The sequence below is a fragment of the Peromyscus californicus genome, unplaced genomic scaffold (assembly GCF_007827085.1).
Source record: "Peromyscus californicus insignis strain IS unplaced genomic scaffold, ASM782708v3 Scaffold_14__1_contigs__length_90479793_seg_2, whole genome shotgun sequence".
NCBI classification, from domain to species: Eukaryota; Metazoa; Chordata; class Mammalia; order Rodentia; family Cricetidae; genus Peromyscus; species Peromyscus californicus.
The window spans coordinates 21,734,480-21,754,651 of NW_026294436.1; the positions used below are offsets into that span (position 1 = coordinate 21,734,480).

At 48.8% G+C, this 20,172-nt stretch overlaps 1 protein-coding gene across 3 annotated transcripts in view; it reads right to left on the minus strand.

The window, feature by feature from the left end:
* The window catches only part of Lgr6 (leucine rich repeat containing G protein-coupled receptor 6), a 122,420-nt gene that overhangs the window by 28,183 nt on the left and 74,065 nt on the right, over positions 1 to 20,172 (minus strand). For 2 of the 3 annotated variants that reach the window (XM_052737031.1, XM_052737029.1), the window contains exons 5-6: positions 15,099 to 15,314; positions 9,665 to 9,736 (exon numbers count right to left, since the gene is read on the minus strand). In XM_052737031.1, the coding sequence (XP_052592991.1) occupies positions 9,665 to 9,736; positions 15,099 to 15,314 (288 nt within the window). The remainder of the gene's footprint in view (positions 1 to 9,664; positions 9,737 to 15,098; positions 15,315 to 20,172) is intronic. The other variant, XM_052737030.1, reaches the window with a different exon arrangement.

Sequence of the window (20,172 nt, forward strand, 5' to 3'; positions counted from 1 at the left end):
GTTGGTTCAAATATACCTTTCTCCATGGACTCAACCTCATCCCTACAGTTAGAATGAGTCACTCACTCTCTCTCAGCGGTTTTCTGGTGCTTTCTTCGTCAGCAGGCAAGACATTCATCGGTGATGATGGTTGTCTTGGTAATAATAGTCATTACTGTGGAAGGGTCATGCTTCTTGGAGGTTTGTATATATTAATCCATTGAATTCCCGCCATTCCCTGGGAAGTAAGCACTGTTATTGCCTTCATTTTGGAGATAGGAAACTGAGCATGAGACAGGCAGTCATTTGGCCACAGCTGTGCATCTCGTAGTATAATAGCTGGGATTGGAGTCCAGACAGGCCAAGAGCACAGTGAGTTTATCTGCCTATATACCACCCCTCCATGAGGAAGCTTGGTGAGGTCAGGGAGCACCTGAGTGCTATTTTGGATCCCCTGTAGTCCAGGTACAGGGCTACATATGTGAATATCCACTGGCAAAGATTATCATGTGAGACCATTGTACAAGACCACATGATAGAGACCCCTTTAGCCTTGAGACTGGCTGGTTCAGGGCAGCATTCCAGCCCTTTGGGAATCTACTCTACCCTTAGAAACCACGGCTTTGTCTGATCCTTATGATGCTCTAAACTTCCGATAGAAAACTCGTCCGTGGGTCTATGACTTTCTAGTCTATTATCTTTAATAGTGCCTAGAATCAGCCAGAAGCTCGAGAAGAGTTCCTTGTTCTGTTCTCTCCTTGCAGGAGCTAAAAGCAAATGGGGAAGGGCTAAGTCTAAAGAGAAACCATCCCCATCTCCACCTGGAGCTTGGTCTGGAAGCTGCAGCTGCCCGTGACTAATCCTCCCCTTCATCTGCTCAGCAGTTTCCAGCCAAATCCAGTCACACTGATGACAAGCCCGTGGAGTTGGTCGGAGCATCTCAGAAGACCACCCAAGCCCTAAGAGGCTTCAGGACCCCCAACTCTAGTCCTCTCCTTTCCAGCTGGGTACGCAGTGTGCCCAGCTCCTGAGATCTCTGGGGAGCCTTGCTGCGGGTCAGTGGGCACAGCTGGTAGGGTTTCATACATCTTCTTCTTATTGATGAGGAAGCTGGAGCTTGGAGAGAAAAGATAAGTTGCTGGAGTTCTTCGAGGCAGACCTCAAACCCAGGCCTTTTGGCTACTGGCTTAGAACACTTTCTCAACCAACCAGAGTTGGATCCTGGTAAGACCATGAACAGCAGGGCTTGGAGAGAAGGAAAAGGATGAAATGGTGAAGGGGAGGGGTCTATAGGACTTCTTTTGGGTGTTCACACATGTGCGGCAGCCAAATGATTATTATGTAGAGGCCGTGTGTTTGTTTGCGGGTTATCTGAGTGAGAGTAGGAAGGTGTCCAACTTCTATTTACCAGCCACATCACCTTGATTTCTTCAGCGTGCTTCTTGCCCTGAAGTTGAGGCTACCCATTGCAGATGCCCTGGTCACCTGGCCCAGAGACTGACCCAGAGTAGCTGATCAAAGAACACCAATGCCTTTTGCCTCCTCCTTCTCTAGACACAGCACACTGGGCACACACTTCCTTCATCACACACTACAATTGTAGGTGTTCAGGTTGCTCTGTCTACTTTTCATAGCAATTAAGAAAGATGAATTACATTAATTGGGATTCCACTTACATTTTATTATCAAGACTAATATTTATGTTTATTACCAGATCTTAGATAAGGGCACATGGGGAAATGTAGGTGAGCCTGGCCCCACAATATTATGAGACATGATGCACAGCCATTTTGGGTAAACTGTAAACTCTGATCCACTTTATCTCCCAAGGCCTAGAATAAAGGCGAGCAAGCACGGTGAATGCATGTCTTAACTGCTCTTCCTACACCACAGATGGAGCACCTGTCTTGAATCCTACTACACGTGCATGGTGCGGATGCCTGCAGAGCCAAGAACCAGCACTTTATGACTAATAGCATTGTTTCACCTTCTAAACAGCCTACATAAAAGGCCACCCATTAATAACTGCAGCAATTAGTAAAATTGTCATCAGTTTCTATTGAGAGACACAGGCACGCCCTCCGTCCACCTACACGCTCTTCCTTGCCAGCGTACATTCAGAATATACCCGGAGCAATAGCAGACTGGTTTTAACAACAGAAGCTGGTCTTTCATAGTGAGATTGCTTGTTTTCCTGATCTAATGAAACACCTGGGTTCGCAGAAGCCCGGGCTTGGAAAGGAGATAAAAGGACACAGTCTAATCAGCCCCCACGGCAGGAATGAACTCCAAGATTCTGGTGAGATGGGAATCCAGTTTTTGCTTGGACTGTCTCAATGGTAGAGCACTCGCTGGGTTTGCTGGCTGTCCAGTGCAGCTACTGTGGGGCTATTCTACACACTGAGAAAAACTTCATCACCCTGAGTCTAAACCCTGCCTTCCCACGTCCCTTGGCTCTTACTGCTGGCTGGAAGTTCATGCATCCCATGTCTACCTAACAAAAGGAAATATCACACCACACCCAAGGCTTCTCCCTGGGTCTTTGAATCACATGTTATAGGCACTCATCTTCCTCACCTAGAAATCCCTTGTCACTCTGAAGATGTCATCCCACAACAGGATCTAGTCTTCTGGTTCTGATCAGATTCCTGAGATAATCCTGGGTACCAGGGTCCTGTTAATGCAGAGCACCTGAAGGCTCTAACATCTGACTTCAACAGTGTGAAGGTTGAGGGACCATTGCAGTGAGCAAGGCCCACATCCAGGGCATATCAGTAGGTTAGAGCATGGGACATCTATGCTAGCTACTGGGCAGTGAGGACTGACTAGTGGATACTTAAGCCTGAAGTTCAGGAGCGAGGTCTGGGTGGGAGTTATTAGCAAACTCATAGTATTAAAAGCTATGAGGGCCTCTGTGTAGAGTCTAAACAGAATCAGCCCCTGGGTATGATATTGCTACGGGCGTGGGATCCCGAGGAATGGGATGTGAGCAATACATTATTGATAAATTTGAAGGGGCTCGAGACTCCTGGGCTAGAATCCTCTAGTGTCAGTGACGCCTGCCTGTTTGGACAGAGCCTGCAATGGGTTCTGGCCCATAAGAGAAGCTTAGTATTCGTGGGATGATTGAGTCCATGGCAACAAGAGCGAAGGGAGTGGTGATAATTGATTCTTTCCAGCTCTTCCTTCCTCCAGATATGCAAAGGCTAGCCTTCAACTTCTCGGTTTCCTCTCCCTGGCATCTGTTAAGGATCCTTGGTGAAGCTCTCCACCCTTAACCTCCCATCCTTCTCCATTCCAGCCAGACCAGCTGGCTGGGGTTCCTGGGGGAGTGTGGGGTGGAGTGGAAGTCCAGTGCTGAAGGTTTTGCTCCGTTGCCAGCAGGGAGGAAGGGGCGGCAGTGACAGGAGGTGACCTTGGCTACCCCCAACGCCAGGGCGATGGGAAAGGGAATGCCGTGCTGGGAAGAACTATTAATAACTCGTCATGGTCACAGAACGCAAGACAAACTCATTGGGCAGCTCAATTTTCTGCCTGTTAAAAGTCATTAGTGGTTCTGTGGGGGAAGCCAGAAAAAAAAAAGTTTTATATGGAACAATAAATTCCTCTATAAGCCACAGAAGCCCACAAATTTGCAGCTAATAAACCCACAAATGTGAGATGATTAAGAATGGGAGAGGAAGGAGTTCCTTGATACCCTGCCTCAAGAGGCCTTGTGGTCTGAGGAGCTGACATGGGGCCAAGAGCAGAGAAACAGAGTTCTGATCCTGCCCCTTAAGTCGCTGAGTGGCCTTAGACAAGTCATCGACTCTCTGTCTCTATTTGTCCATTGTAACAAGAGGATGCACAGTTCCTGCCTGTCTTCCTCAACAAGTATGGTGGGGGGGGGGGGGCAAGAAATGAGATGTGAGATGGACTAGCTATTGAATTAAAGAAATTCTAATGTTCCTAAACATAAGATATTAATGTTAGAGATGGGATAAGCTGGGCAGGGTAGCTCACAACTGCAGTGCTGGCACTCCAGGAGACTGAGGCAAGATGACGGTTGTGAGTCTGAGGCCAGCCTAGACTACACAGACAGACCCCGTCTTGAGACAAAATGAACAAAACCAACAGAAACCAGTGAAGTGACCTGATTTGCCTTGAGACACAAAGCCAGAAAAGAGCACGCTATATGGCTAAGGTGATTGCTGCCAAGCCTAATGAATGGAGTTTGCTTCCTAGTAACCAAATGGTAGAATCAAAGGACCTACTCCTGAAAGTTGTCCTCTGACCTGAACATGAACATTTGTATACACACACACACACACACACACACACACACACACACACACACACACACACACACAAAAGAAATATAATAAAATTGAGAAAGAAAGAAAGGAAGGAATCAGAACAGATGGATGTGGTGACACATACCTGTAATCTTAGCATTTTGGGAAGCTGGTATAGGGTGATTGCAAGTTCAAGGCCAGCCTGGGCTACATAGCAAGATCCTGTCTAAAGAAAGGGAGGAGGAGAAAGAAGAAAGAGAAAGGTCAGCAAAGTTCAATTAAGACTTCTGTGCACCCTCTGTCATGGAGCTTGCTGATAAGGAACCATACTATCTGAACTGTATTCCCCAAAAGATATTCCCGACTCAGTCCTAACTGCTGGCACCTGTGAAGATGACCTTGGGTACAGCACCTCTGCAGAAAGAATCTAGTGATAGGTCTCCAGATGTCAGCCTAGTTAGCAGGGCAGGCCCCACATCCAATGACGAGAATTTTTATAAGGGAAGGCACAGATAAAGCTCTGTGAGGATGGAGGCAGAGACTCTACAAGCCAAGGAATGCCAAGGATGGCCAGCATCCATCAGAAGCCAGCAGAGAAGCAGAAGATACAGACTGCCCCAAACCCTACAGAAGTAACCAGTCCTGCCAACCCCTTGATTTTGAACTTCTGACCTCTAGAAGTACGGAAGACTAAATTGATGTTTTTGTTAAGCCACCAAGTCTGTGGTAGTTTGTCATGGCAGCCACAGGAAACTAATACAGTAGTCCTGAGTGCCTGAGAATTCTGACTCATCATGGAGTAATGAGTCACAGCATGGGGGCACTGTGAAATGATACCTCCGGGTAGCACCCTCCCCGCCACCTTCAGAAACATTCCAGCCAACACCAAGTGGTGAGTAGGAAAGGGAAAACCAAGGTAAGGTGAGCACCTGTGGTGCTCCCAGTGCTGCTCAGAGTCGCCTCATTTAATGTGAACTTTGCAATGCCCTCAGGATTGTAAAACTTTGGCCTTGTTCTCTACTTGCGACAGCTGACGCTTTCGAGAGGTCAGGTGACTTGAAGATGCCCCATGCTGGTGGCAGTGTCAGGATTTGAATGCAAGTCTGCTGATTCAAGTCTAACCCTTGATCCTCTCTGGACTGCCCCAAGCCCTGGAAGAGTCTTGGTGGAAATCTGCCTGATGGTCTGTTCCAGATGAAAGGCGGATGGTCAGCCCAGTGCTGAGGAGTGGCCAGACATTTTCAGGGCCAATTCCGAGTGAGCTGAGAGTGAAACCTGTTGATATTTGTGGTTTCGATGACAAAGAGACAGGAGTACATTTTCTAGCCAGAGCTACTGTTGAAATAAGAACGTCCTTTGGAAACATCACTGGGATGTCAGTAGAGGATGCTTGACGGGGAATGCACCATTTTTTACTTTAGGGGGGAATTCTATAACGTTCTGCCCTGCCTGCCACACTTCCCAGTCCCATGCTGAGTGCTGGTCTTGATTAGAGAAGGAGCTGAGCCAGGAGGCTTCTGTTCTCACTCAGGCTCAGGCTTTCTTCCAGAGGGAAATGTCCAGTCAGCTCGGGCTCCACTTGGGCCAGATTTGTTTAACAAGGTCATAGATCATTACCTAGGCTGGAGGAAGCGGGGTGCTATAGTTCAGAGCATCCCGCACCCACCCTCACCCTAGATTCTGCTAAGATACAGGCCTCAAGTTCCCAGACATGGAGAGTCCCATCCCCATTTGTGTCAAGCATACAAGTCAGGACTTTGAACACTGTTGATTGTCAGGCTAGCATGGCTGCCTGGGTTCCCCAAACTTGAAATCCCAATGATTGACCAAGGTGCCTTGGCACTTGGCTTCATGGAGAATCTTCCTGAAAGGTTTTTTTTTTTTTTTTTTAAATCTGGATTTCTTTTATATCTCAACCTATATAACTATGGAGTCCTAGAACTGATCTGCCCTTGAGGCTACTAATGCCTTTAATGGTCTAACATGGAAAGAAGACATGCTACTCTAGAGATGGAGAGTTAGACCATCTCTGCTTTGGAAATTTCCCAAAGTGGTGGTCACCCTCACCGTGGGAGATCCAAGGCCTGTGGATACAGGACAGGGCAAGCCTGGTCTGCCTGTGGCTGAGGCTTCTTGGCAAGGTTTGGAATGGTGACGACCATATTGAGAGAAGCATCCCTTCAGGCAATACCAGGCTCTTCAGAATGCAGCATGGTTTGTTGTTAGGCACTGCCTGATTCTACCCAGCAGCAGAGGGCGTAACAGAGTCCCACCCGAGACTCTACTCAAAGCCTCTTTAGAAGAAAGAGTGTGTGGTGCATGACTAGTTTGCCCTTTTTCTGTTTGGTTTTGTTTGAGGCAGAGTCTCACGTAGCACAGGCTAGCCTTGAACTCCTGAGCTTCCCGCCTCTACCTTCTGAGTGCTGGGATTGCAAGCAGGTACCACCACATCCAGCTGTGGCAGCCTCTTGCACTAGTGAAGAAAGCTGGGCTCTCGCAGAAGTGAGAGCCTGTGCTTTTGCCGGCCCAGCCTGCAGAAGGGCAGCCTGGCCTTCGTTACTGAGAACCCGAGAGAGGCTGGGTGACACAGGTGCATTTTGTGGGGTACATCTCTGCTGATTTGAGGAGGGCAGCCTACCTGGAGAGAGGATGGCCAAGGGTGTACGCTGCGCTGTGTGTCCTGGATGTGCCTAGTCTGGGAGCCTGTGCGGCCACGCAGGGACGTGCCCGCACCTGGCCCCGCCTCCCAGGTGGTAAAGCTGGGGGCTGCTCTCCCTCTGAAGAGAAGGCTGCAGAGGAGCCAAACCACAGCCCGGATTGTGGGGGTTTGATCTTCCCTCTGCTGCCAGAGATGAGAGAGGTCTAAGTGGCAGAGATTTACAGGGCCCGAGGGAGAAGTACCCTTCCAGCAAGAAGTACACATGAAAGCTCCTGAGAAACAGCCAAGGCTGCTGAGTGCACCAATTATGCAACAATTAAAAGACTCGACTATCATTTCTTTCCCCTTTCATTCCCCAGCCGCTCCTCCTCCTCCACATCTGCCTTCCCCTGCAGGCTCCCTGAGAAAACGCTCTGGGGAACAGAAGAGAAAGAACACACTCCCCCCCCCCCCCCCCCCCCGCCTTTAATTGGAGATCAGAAGTTGGGAGTAGGGCTTGCTCTTTGAGGGTGGGAGGACACAGGGTGTCGCAGACACGAAGCCTCGGATGAAGGGCTGAGGAAGGAAACGGGAGAGGAGGGCATGGTCCTCTCTATCTACCAGTCTCCGAAACAACTTTATATAACCCGGTGACATTATGTTACAGATTAGAAGGACTCTCTAGTAGGCAAATGGCTGAGCTCACACAGCTGGGGAAACAGGCAGTATGGGCTCCGGGCTGCTTCCTGCCAAGGGATTAACCGCTGGGCTTTTTGGTCTCCACACTGTAAAGAATGGAGGACTTTTCCTCATCTCTTGGTCTTGGCTTTCCCATCTGCAAGGTGGGCATAGCCTGGGGGCCTTGTGTGTTGAGGCCAAGAAAGATGAAAGCGTCAGGGGGTGCTGAGCGGCAGGCCTACTCTATAACTCAGCCAGCCGCCGCTGAGCCAAATGCCCCGCACAGCAAGACGGTGGCTAATTGAGAAAGAGTTAGGCAGTGTGCCCCGAAAGTGAAGAAACAGCTGCTTGTTGGCTTTTTTGAGGTGCCAACCCACACCCAGGATCTGTGCCCCCATCCTCACCTGATTTCCCAGCAGAGCTAAACAGCCCCCACATTCCAGGGTGGATGGCAGTGAACTTCCTCCCGCCCTGCTGTTGAATTGCTACTCCCAGCACCACCCTGGAGCTGAGCTGCTCTAGGGAGCCTCCAGAAACCTAGCACACAGTAGGTTCACCCAATTCACATTTGACCAGATGATAGGGTAACAAGGCACTCTCCTAAGGACTTCTGTTTTGTTTGTGCACAGTTGAGAAGGTTTCCCTGGGAGGGACTCCGCAGCCTTCCTGGAAACGAACTTTCTCTTAGGAAGATTTAGAGGACGAGCCTGGCCTGTTCTAACTGTCCAGCCGTCAGTGATAGCTATGGAGGAGGAGCACGTAGTCTAAGTTCCTACAGTAATAGGAACAGATGTGAATGTTCCTGAGTCCAGGCCGGGGCATGCTACCCCGCACTATACTTCTTGGTGTACAGTTGGCGAAACGGTCTGAATGCCAGGAGAGCCGAGCCCAGCTCTGCCATTTCTCCTGCTACCCACTGAACACAAGAAAGCAGCAGCCATGTTCCTAGGAACCATCCCACAGAAAATAAGATGTGACCTAGGTATGAGTCTCTCGCCTGTTTCCCCAGACCACCACAGATTCTGTAGCCAAGGCCTCTTGGGGTAGACTTTACACAGTGGGTTTTTTCCCCCAGCATGTTGCTTCCCACTCACAGCACATCTTCCAGAATTTTATCCTCTGTTGCTTGGATTCCTGAGACTCCCTCACCTCAAGAGCAGTCTAGGGGAAGGGTCTTGAAAATGGGGGCTTGCTTCTAACTGGAGAAGGAGCTTCCAGAGGACCTGTGATCACCTCCTGATGTCCTAAGCCTTTCCCCACCCTCAGCGGCTCACACCTGTGGTGTGACCTGGGGCCCTTCTCTCCCAGAGCCCCCAACCCCATGTCCTGCACCAGGTGGCTGTGGCACCCAGTTCCCTCAGGGGAGCTGAAGACCCCAGCTGGCATGGCCAGGCCCTCTTGCAGAGCCCGGATGATTGTCTGCACAGTGGGGCCCACTCGGCCCACTCTGCAGGGGCTGGCAGGCCTCCAGAGGAAGTGATGGGAGGGCTTGGGTGCATTCTGACCTTCACTGAATTCCTGGATGATGATGTGTGAATAATATGGCTTTTTGAGAGTCAACAGCTTGGGTGCTTTTTATAGGCGGGCTGAGGTGCTGAACGGGCCATCTCCCCATTAATCACTTAGCTAGTTAGATCAGCTGGCAAACAGTCCCAACATTATTCTGCGGTATGCCTCTCCCTTCTGTCAGCAGCCACCCTTAAGGAGACATCAAAACTGCCATCAAGTCAGCCCCAGCCCTACCCCCAAGCCTTCCAGTCTCCAAGATTCATGTCCTAATTCCTCTGACTTATGCTAGCTGCTTTCATTTCTGTGCATTATTTGATGTCTCTGCTGCCAGGGGCCCCGCACTCCCACTTCCTCAGCCACTCAGAACCATGGCAGAGCACCTCGGACCTACCTGAAGGGAGAAGGAATTTATACTGAGCGACATCTCGGAGGTCAGTCCCAGGAGGGGCACATGGGTGACAAGCTTGGGACCACTTCACACCCTGCTGGCCCTTCCTAAGCCCACCCCCCCCACCCCCACCCCCACACTCTAGTCACAGGTGTCATCGTCAAGCAGGCTAGGACTCCAGCAGGATCTCCCACTCACAGTGTCTCCAGATTGTGCAGCCCCTCGAAGCTGTGGGTCCCCACATGCTGAATGCGGTTGTTATGGAGATGCCTGTGTGGGAAGGAGAGACACGTCAGAATGTGTGGCACAACCTCAGGGCCGGCCAGGGCAGATGAGTGTACACAGCAGCAGGAGTAGCCAAGTGGAAGCAGGCGGACAAACAGAATGACCTCAGTGGTCTAACCCCTTTCCTCCAGGGACAAGCAAATCGGCCAAGACCCATTCCTGAAGCCACAATGGCCAAGGCAGGGTCGACCACGGGTTAGATACCTTCTTGCCTTCCTAGTGAAGGAACCGGGAAGAGGAAAGGCCAGGCCAAGGCTACAGCAAGCTCTGACTAAGCACCGGGCGAGAGGCCTGATGTCATAGGGGCTCACATCGGAGGCTTCTTTTCTGGCCCTGCTCCGTAGGACCCAGCCAGCCTGACTCAGTGGCCAGACGTTCACAGAGGAGCCAGCAGCAAACCACTGCAGACAACATATAATTAAAGGCTAAGCTTTGTTACAACTGGAGGGAGCTGTGGTCATGCTGAGAGAACTGGGAGGCTGGTGAGGCTGAGGCAGCAAGGAAGCCCTGGCCGAGGTGGCCATCCTCAGCGGGGCCTTGACAGGCGATCTGCGTGAGCAGAGAGAAGGGATTCCAGGCAGAGACGGGAGGCGGGAGGATGCATGGGCTATCTGTCTGTGCAGGCCTTGGCAAGCACAGTTGTGAGTAGAAAAGGGGGGAGTTTGGGAGAGATTCCCAAGGTAAATAGTTCACTGAGAGTAAGACAGAATCGCCTTCTGCCCACATGTAATTGATCAAAAATAATCAAACCACACTCCATGACACCTGAAGCCTCACAAGGAGCAAAACGTCAAGAAAGGCATCCAGCCTTGGGTAGATACCCTGAAGACCTGTGGCCAAACAGTTTGGAAGTCTCCATTAGTCCTTTCTCCAGAGAACAAGCTGATAAAAAAAAACAAAAAACCTGACATTGCTCTGTAGAAAGACACCCCAGCTTGTGAGAATTAACTATGCAAATATTCTTGCTTTTCTTCCCAACTCTGTCTTCCAAAGGGAACAGGTGACAGAGAAAGAAAAAGCAAAGCTTGAGGCTACTCTCTGAGCAGGAAGTCGGAGGTGCTAGCCCGGGGCACTCGGGTAGAGGGAACGAGAGCACCTCACTTAATACCCAGGGCAGAGGGAGCAGCCTGGGTGGTCTATCCAAGACCAGCCACCACCTCAGAGCATGGTGCCTCTCAGGCCCACCCCACCAGGGTACAGAAAACGGGACAGAACCTACTTCTATGGACCTTCACCCACACACTACAGCTTGGAGGGGACAACCAAGAGGGCCTAGGGATGATGTGTTGGACCAGAGCTTCGTGAGGGTTCCAGAGGAAAGAAATCACAGGGTGACAAAGGAAGAGGATTGTAAGGGACAGCAAAGTTCCAAGCCCTGAGGAAAATACAATTAAGGCTGAGTGTGGTGGTGAAAACCTGGAATCCCAGCACTTTGGAAGTAGAGGCAGGAGGATCAGGAGTTCAAAGCTAGTCTCGGCTACATAGTGAGTTGGAGGCTAGCCTGGACTACATGAGACCCTGTCTCAAAAAATAAAAAAAAATTACAATTAATGAATGACGAATAGAAGGAGACTGATCATAATTGTAGCCTTCTGCTACAAAACAACCTAAATGACATTTCAAAGACAAAAAAATTTAAATGAAAGGAAAAATTACATTGTAAGTTAAGGTAATAAAGCTAAGGCCCCAAACTGCATTATTTATGATATATATCATATATTATATGATATATATGATATATATCATATAATAATATGCATATTCTGTAATATCTATGGTGTATATATTATATATACATACATACCATAGATCATATACTATATTGTATAATATATATGAGCTCATCAATTTGAAACAAGGAACAGAGTATGCAGTGGTGAAAGCTGACTTGTATCAGACAGAAAACTGGACACAGGGCTGGTGAGCTAACTCAATAGTAAAGAGCACTTGCTGTTCTGACAAAGGACTCGGATTCAGTTCCCATCACCCACACTGGGCAGCTCAAAACCCCTGCAACTCCACTCAGGGAATCTGACACCCTCTTCTGGCTTCTGTGAGCACTGCATGCCCATGGGGCACATCCATACATTTGGGCACACACACTTATAAATCAAATAAAGAAAAAGAAAAGCAAAGAAAGCTGGACACACTCAGGGTGGACATGGCAGAGGGAAACCAAGATTAAAATAGTTAAAAACTGATTAGCGTCAGGGGAACATCAGCAACTGAGGTCTCTCAAGGAAAGGATCCCGAACATGAGACTGAAGATGTAATAATACAAAAAAATTCTCTAGAAGAAAGAACAGAGCCTGCCCCTCAAAGGCATCCATTGTTCTGGGAAAATTAGATGCAGAACTTTCTACACTGTGGCATATTTGAGTTACGCTGTTAAAGTTCAAGAATTTACAAACATCTTTAGGCAGAAAAGGGAAATCACTTATGAGGGGTAGAAAGCAGGCTGGCTGGCAAAGATGTTGCTGAGTTGTGAGGGCACTCAACCAAAGCCATCCAGCTAGGTGGGGAGGGCCGCCAGTCTTTGGAGTCTCTGTTCTCCCACCCCCCTCTATTCCACCAGGTCCCAGGATGGAAGACAGACCCTCCCCCCAATTCAGGAATCTTCTGGAAAACAACCCTTGCCTTCTGAGAGTAAGTTCTCTTCTCTTACCAAGGCTTTTTAATTTTTCCTATTTTCTTTACCCTTCCATCCCAAATGTCACCAGATGTCATTCTATCGGCTTCCCAGACCCTCTCTTCCCCTTTCAGTTCTGGTCTAGACCATCTCAGCTTCCTAGACCTCTAGCTCCAGGCCTTCCCTCTCTCCTTTGAACTGTCCATTCAGCTCTAGAGTCCTGGCACCTCTAGTAGCCCAGCCAGGGACCGAGGCCGGGGCTTACCACATTATACACAGGCCATTACTGAAGACACTCTGCTTGGTGTTCTTGCTAGTGCCACCAATGTGGAAAGGGTTTGAACACGTCAGAGCAACACACCAGAGTGCAGGCTTTGTTGGAGAGAGCCTCGTCTCTCCCAGCACACTAGCCTGCCTATATCCTGACGGGCCCTCATCCACCCCTTGTGGTTTTCTGTTTTGTTGTTTTGAGACTGAGTCTCATTATGTAGCCCATGCTGGTCTCTGACTTGCCATCCTCCTGCCGGAGCCTTCCAGACTGTGGAATTACAAGCACACCGCATAGCCTACCCCTCAGTTTTAACGAACTTTTTTCTTGCTTCCTCTTGTGGCTGTTCTTCCTTATCTGCCTCCCGGGCTTCCCCACAGCTCATCTCAAAGTCCCAAGACAACGTTCTCCAGCCTTCTTTACCCTTCAACGCTACCTCCAGCTCAAAATTTTTTCCTCCCCCCAGTAAGAAAAGACAGAGAAGTGATGCTTCTAGCCTCACCCTGTGCCAAGGGACCTGATCTGTTTCCGCTTTGCTCCTCTGTGCAAGGTTCTCTCCTCTAATCCTTTGTCCCTTCGGTGGAACCCCCATACCTTGTATTGGGCTTGAATTTCATGCCAGCTTCCTAACTTCCAACCAAGCCTTGAAGTCATCTCTGACTCCTTCTCAACGTGGTCTTCCACCCGATGAAAACCTCTGAGAGAGACCAATTCTTCCTTCAACGTGCCCCCTACAGGAGCACCCTCCCACTCATCCTTCCTGCTGCCTCCCCAAACTGAACTCTGCTACACGAGAGCCCCAGAACTAATTTCCCGTCTCTGGTCTCCATGTGCTCCCATCCATCCTTTCCTTTAACCATCCTAAAACATCCCCCTTTTAACGTTCGCTTGAACCTGCAAGCTTCCCTCCACAACTGGCGGGTAGAAGTCAGAGCCTTTGCTCTTCCACTGCCTGTCCCCCAAATTTACCTCTTCAGCCTCCCCACCCCACCCCACCCCCCGCCACATTCTGTACAAGGACTCTCTGCTACAGCTGGACGGCCCCGTTCACCATCAGCGACAGAGCCTGAGCCCTCCTCCATGTCTTTAATGCTCTAGTGCTCTTGGATTGTCCAATCCCAATCTCTCTCCATGCCCAGCCCTGCCTTCCCTGTGAAGCTTTCTTCTTACTCACCCATAGTTGGGTGGCCCTCTGTCTTGACCACCTCAGCTATGGCAGCAAAAGTCATGTCACAGCCTTGGTTGTCTTTTCTCATAGAGGAAACTAGACTGTAAGCCTCTCCAGGCCAGTAACTCTGTCTCATCCTTCTGTGACACACACACACGCGCGCGCGCGCGCGCGCACACACACACACACACACACACACACACACACACACACACACACTCACACGAGCTCTGTCAATGCAAACTGTTGTCCATGTATGTAGCAGGGACCCATCATAAAGTCCTCATTTTTCCAGTCATCTTGTCTGTCATAGAGACTTGACCCCATTCCCATGTGAGGTCACAGGCACATCACCAAAGCTAAAACCAGCCACCTTGACTCCCAGGAGGGTGGAGGGTATGACTATTCCAGCAGAAGGAAGTACTCCATTGGGGACATTCATGTTCACTTTCTAAGTTCCAAAGCAGAACAATAGACAAATAAATCATTACCTACATCTTCATGTCTCACACGGAACTAAGCATCCTCCATTCACGCTGGCCTAGAAAACCACACCAGATTTCCAAGAACAAAGGAGGTAATGCTGCCACTTAGCAGAGTCACTAACATACATGTTCCTACAGCAATTAGTATGTAACCCAGAGCAATTACACATGACCTCCAAGCCCTTAGTAATTAGACCATGAACTTACCAATCATTCATAGCAATTAGCTAGAAGCTAATTTGCACTGTAAAGTTCCCACTAGGAAGGCAGAGTTAACCCCAGCCCCTCCCCCTGCCAGGGATGCTATCTCCCAGGTAATTACCCTGCTGGGGCTTTGACATCTAATTACATGTGATGGCCTTTCCTGCTTCTTTAGGCCTGCAAAACGAGATGGATTTATTCTATCCCTATGCCAAAGCGTATGACTGTACCTTTTGATTGTCAAATGTGGTGGGAATTACTTATGAAAGTCTTGACTTACATTTCCAATTAGCATGGAATGGTTATTATTCTTGTATAGTGAGAAAATAAAAGAACAAAATATTTCTGTTTTCTGATTATAATAATGCTTAGTCCCTTTAGTGACCCTCAGAGTACTTCTATAAGCTCAATGTCATCTGGCTTAGAGACCATCCTATAGAGTCAACATGCAATGGTCATATTCATCTTGTCCGCAGAGAAGAGACTGAAGCGAGAAGATTCGACCACATGCAAAGAAGAGCAAAGCTCCTGACCCAACTGGAGGAAATGTGCGGCTTCCCGTCCCCGCAGGTGGTGGGGACCGAAACAGTACTCACAGCACCACAAGACTGGTGAGGTTCTGGAAGGCATAGTCAGGGATGCGGTGGATGTGGTTGAGAGCCAGGGTCATGGCCTGTAGGGCAGGAAGGTTGTTGAGGGCTCTGACGGGGATCTCAGTGAGTGCGTTGTCATCCAACCAGAGGTGGCGGAGAGAGGACAGCCCCTCAAAGCTCCTCTCAGGGACCAGGGAGATGAGGTTGGCATCTAGGCGCCTGATGCAAGGAAAAGAGGATGGAGAAGGATCAGTCCAATGCAGGTTGTAGATCAGCCTGTGAGACGAGCTGGCCTTGGAAAGCCAACTGGCACGCTGAAGTACCACTTACCATGTATCCCAGCTTTTCAAATTCCCGTATTCCAAACCACCAACTCTTGATTCTTTATGGCATTTCTATTTATGACCCCAACTGCTCCTTTCAGATCCAACATAGAAACCATCGCCCGTCTGTGATGACCAGTATTCCCCCTGCATCCTTAGCTCCTCTGCCCTGAGTATAACATTGTTCCCACCCTGTCCACCCCAAGGATCATATAATGGACTTGCCCCCTGCACTGGCAGAGGGAAAAATCTCCACCTTCTAGACATAACCAAAGAAAAATGCCTCCCCAAAGATGTAAGCCATTCTCCGTGGACCCATCCCTAGCACTGCCTGTTCCTTAACCCTTCAAAGACCTTCTAATTTCATATGGCTCCTGCCAAAGCCCTGGGACTCCCCATATGGAAGGTCCAAGCATGCCACAGAACCCTTTGTGGTGATTTGTATAAGAATGGCCCCCATAGGCTCATATATCTGAATGCTTAGTCATCAGGGAGCAGCACTATTTGAAAGGATTAGAAGGATTAAGTGGTCTGACTTTGAGGAAGTGTGTCACTGGAGGTGGGCTTTGAGGTTTCAAAAGCCCATACCAAGCCCAGAGTCTCTCTCTCTCTCTCTCTCTCTCTCTCTCTCTCTCTCTCTCTCTCTCTCTCTCTGCCTACAGACCAGAATGTAGCTCTCAGCTACTGCTCCAGCACCTGCCTGCATGCTGCCACACTCCCTGCCATGCTCCCTGCCGTGATGGCAATGCCCTAAACCTCTGAAACTGTAAGCCAGTCCCCAGTTAAATGCTTTCCCCTCTATCAGTTGCATTGGTCACAGAGTTTCTTCATGGCAATAGAACAGTGACTAAGTCACCCTTCATTTACTGCTTCTCAGAACAGATAAACCAAGGATGGGTGACTATGTGCACAGAGATTCCAGGGGCACAAAACATTTGATATGATCCCTAGAAATCTCAGTAGCTCAGCAAAATGGACAGAATTCCCAGCTTAGCTTTTCCCAGGTGTGCCCAAGCTGCGAGATGCTACTGTTTCTGCCTCCTAGTCTGGGCCTTACACCGAAACTCTGTTATCCTGTACAGCTGTTCCCATGAAGCAAAGACAAGCTGGTCTGTGACAAGCTCTTGGACTTATGCTTAGACTTTGTTGTCTTGAAGGGGTCTTAGCTCCGAGCCACTCCCACACAGACCTCTGGTACCCACATTATGGAAACCCTAGGTCTTGTTCACAAAGCTTGAAGTCCACAGTTCTAAACTCAGAGGAGAATTGTTTGACTGGAAGACTGGGAAGAAGAGGTTTGCTTTTATGCCAACAGCACAAGCCCGCTTGAGAAAGGTCAGCGGTGCTTCTGTCCCTTGCCTGAGTTACTTTAGCAGCACTGTCCCTGACAGTCTCATGCATCCCTGGGAGAAAGTTCCCAGCTTGGCATCAAGGGGACTATGATGGACAGGCTGACACACAGCCTTTGGTTATGAGCACAAAATGACTAGGGCACACTCTGAAGGCTGCAATTAGGAAAGACCCCACCACCACCACCACATCAAGCATAGCCTGGCGGGAGGTATTTGGACATCTGTGCTTTTTCCTGCACTATTTACAATAGCCAAGATAAGGAACTAGAGGCCCATCGGCAGGAGAATGGGGAAAAAGCATGGTAAATACAGACAATGGAAATGTATTTACCCACAAAGGAAGATAAAGTTATGCTGTGGCAGTGAAATATATGTGAGGATTATGTTATGGGACTCAGAAAGACAAATACCATATAAAAGTTTTCTGTTGTATATGGAATCTTGATTAAATATGTAATATGTATAGACTGGGAATATAGCTCAATGGCAGGATGCTTTCATATGCTCAAGGCTGCAAAAAATAAGTAAGCAATGTACATATATCTATATACATATATATATATATAAATATGTACACAATGTGATATATAAGTAGAAGGAATATTATGTGTGGTTGGATGAAGAGGCATAAATCAGGGGAGGACAGAAACAAGAGAGGGTGATGGGGGAGGGGAGAAGAACAATCATTGCCTATTTTTTCTCATGCAGGAACATAGTTATAACTATGCACCTATACGTATTATATGCTTATATGGCATTAAAGCAGGGCAGGAGAGATGGCTCATCAGTTAAGAGCACTTGTTCTTACAGAGGGCCTGGGTTCAGTTCCCGGCACCCACACGGTAGTTCACAACCATCTGTAACGCCAGTTCCAGGGGATCTGATGCCCCCTTCTGGCCTCCATAGGCACTGCATGCATGCGGTGCAATCAATGTGTCTATACAAGGAAACACTCATTCACATAAAAATAAAACAAGCCCTTTTTTGGAAGAAGAAGGTGAGCCTACTGAGAGGAGTGGGCAGGAGGTTCAGAGGAGAGTAGTGCAGGATGGGTAAATATGACAGAATACAATGATATGCATGTATGAAAACGTCACAATAAACTCATTGTTTTATCCACTAATTAAAACTCAATTAATTTTTAAAATTTCTTGATGAGGCCAAAAATCTCCACAGTGAATGCCCTCTATTCATAAGGCCTGCCACAGGTGGTCACCATTCCTGTAATGGGTCTGACTATAGGGAACCTTATAAAAACATAGGCTCGCCCCTTGCTGGAAGAGCTCAGCTGCACTGGGATGGGGCTGGCACTCGTCTCTGAAGATGTCATATATAGACACAAACAGATGTAGGAACCACTACATTAGGAGAAGCCACTTGGCGCCTTGAGGAAGAGGCCACTCCAGTATAAAGCCATCATTAGGAAAGTCAGGTTAATAGTCACAGTGCAGCATTGTGACACCCAGTCCAGGGCATCGGGGAAGGCCTCTAGGAGAAAGTGAAACTGGCGTGGAGACCTGGCAGCCAAGTAGCATCAGCCTGGTGAGGAAGGACAAGCATGCCAAGCAGAGGGAACAGCATGTGGGAATTATGGAATAAAGTGCTGCAGGAGACCTGAAGTGATGTAGGGCTTCCAGAAGAAATGTAGAAAAGAAGAGGAGAGGTGCCTGGTGGGGTCCCAGGGGCCTCAAAACAATGCCATGTTATAGGAAAGGGGAGCCACTGAAGGGTGTTCTTTTGTTTCTGTTTTCAGGGTTTTTTCTTATACATTACATCCCGACCACAGCCTCCCTTCCCTCCACTCCTTCCAGCTCCCCTCCCCTCCCCTCTCCTTCAGATCCACTCTCCTCTTTCTTAAGCCAAGGAAGAACATGGCTTTTTTTGCTTTAGAATCATGATGAGACTTTTTTTTTAAGATTTATTTATTATATATACAGAAGAGGGCGCCAGATCTCATTACAGATGGCTGTGAGCCACCATGTGGGTGCTGGGAATTGAACTCAGGACCTCTGGAAGAGCAGTCGGTGCTCTTAACCTCTGAGCCATCTCTCCAGCCCGAGACTGACTATTTTATACAGTTAATATATACTAATTTTTTTTCAAGACAGGGTTTCTCTGCTTAGTCCTTGCTGTCCTGGAATTCACTTTGTAGACCAGGCTGGCCTTGAACTCAGAGATCTGCTTGCCTCTGTCCCCAACCCCACCCCCATCCCCCACCCCGCCCCAGTGCTGGGATTAAAGACTGGGATTAAAGGCGTGCGCCACCACCGCCCGGCAATATACTAATTTTTAAAAGAAAGAAAAAGCTGAGTGTGTTGGCACCTGTAATCCAAGCTCTTGAGAAGTAGAGGCAGGGAGATCAGGAGTTCAAGGTCACCCTTGACTTCATATCGAGTTGGAGACCAGCCTGGACTGCATGAGATCTTACCTCCAAAACATTTTTCCCTCCAAGAGCCCAAATAACAAATCCAAACAAAGTAGGGAAGGTACTCTGGAGTGAGGGTCACTTAGGTATTGGGGAAGGGTAATATTAGGAGCAGACCACTAAGAGACGGGGCTGGACCTGTCTACTCTGACAGGTTTCTACAATGCCTGCCTGATGGGTAAAGCCATGATTCCTGATTTTCCCATGCGGGCGATGCCACCTTTCCTGAAGTGAAGGAAACTCCGCAGTGATGGCCGTGACACCCCACCAGCAGTCACTGTTTCGATTTATGAGCACTTGTCACATGCCAGATACAGAGCCAGGAACAAGTAGGTGACCTGTGTCCTCTCAACATGACCACAAGATGGCTCTGACTAGTCTGACTTTACAGGGGTTAGGCTGCTAAGTCACCCAGCCAGTGAGCCAAAGACATGAGATTTGAACCCTAGTTGTTGACGCTTAAATCCATGTGCCTTCCCACTGTGTGATGCTGGCACTCCGGGCCCATCAAGGGAGGTGAGAGCCTGCTCACCTCCTTAAGGAGACAGGAAGTGGGACAGGATGAGGGAGTGCTAATCCTGTAAACCTAGAATGGATGGAAGTCACTTATTTAAAAAAAAAAAAAAAAACTTGTTTTGTGTTTATTTATTCATTTTGTATGTTTGTGGGCACACATGTGGAGGTCAGAGGATGACTTTCAGGAGTCAGTTCACTCTTCCCACCATGTGGGTCTCAGGGACCCACCTCAGGAGACTGAACTCAGGCTTGGCAGCAAGTGTCCTGACCTCCTGAGCCGTTTTGCCAACCCCAGGAAGTCTCTTCTTTGTGACTGGGTATGTGTGAACACCCAAGTATGCCTACAACACACATGCACTGCATGCTTCCGTGTGTAGCCACGGTCCTGATCAGTTCATCTCCTGCATTTTGTGCAACCCATGGGCGGGAGAGCTTGGGTAGGGCCACTCCACCAGGCGAGT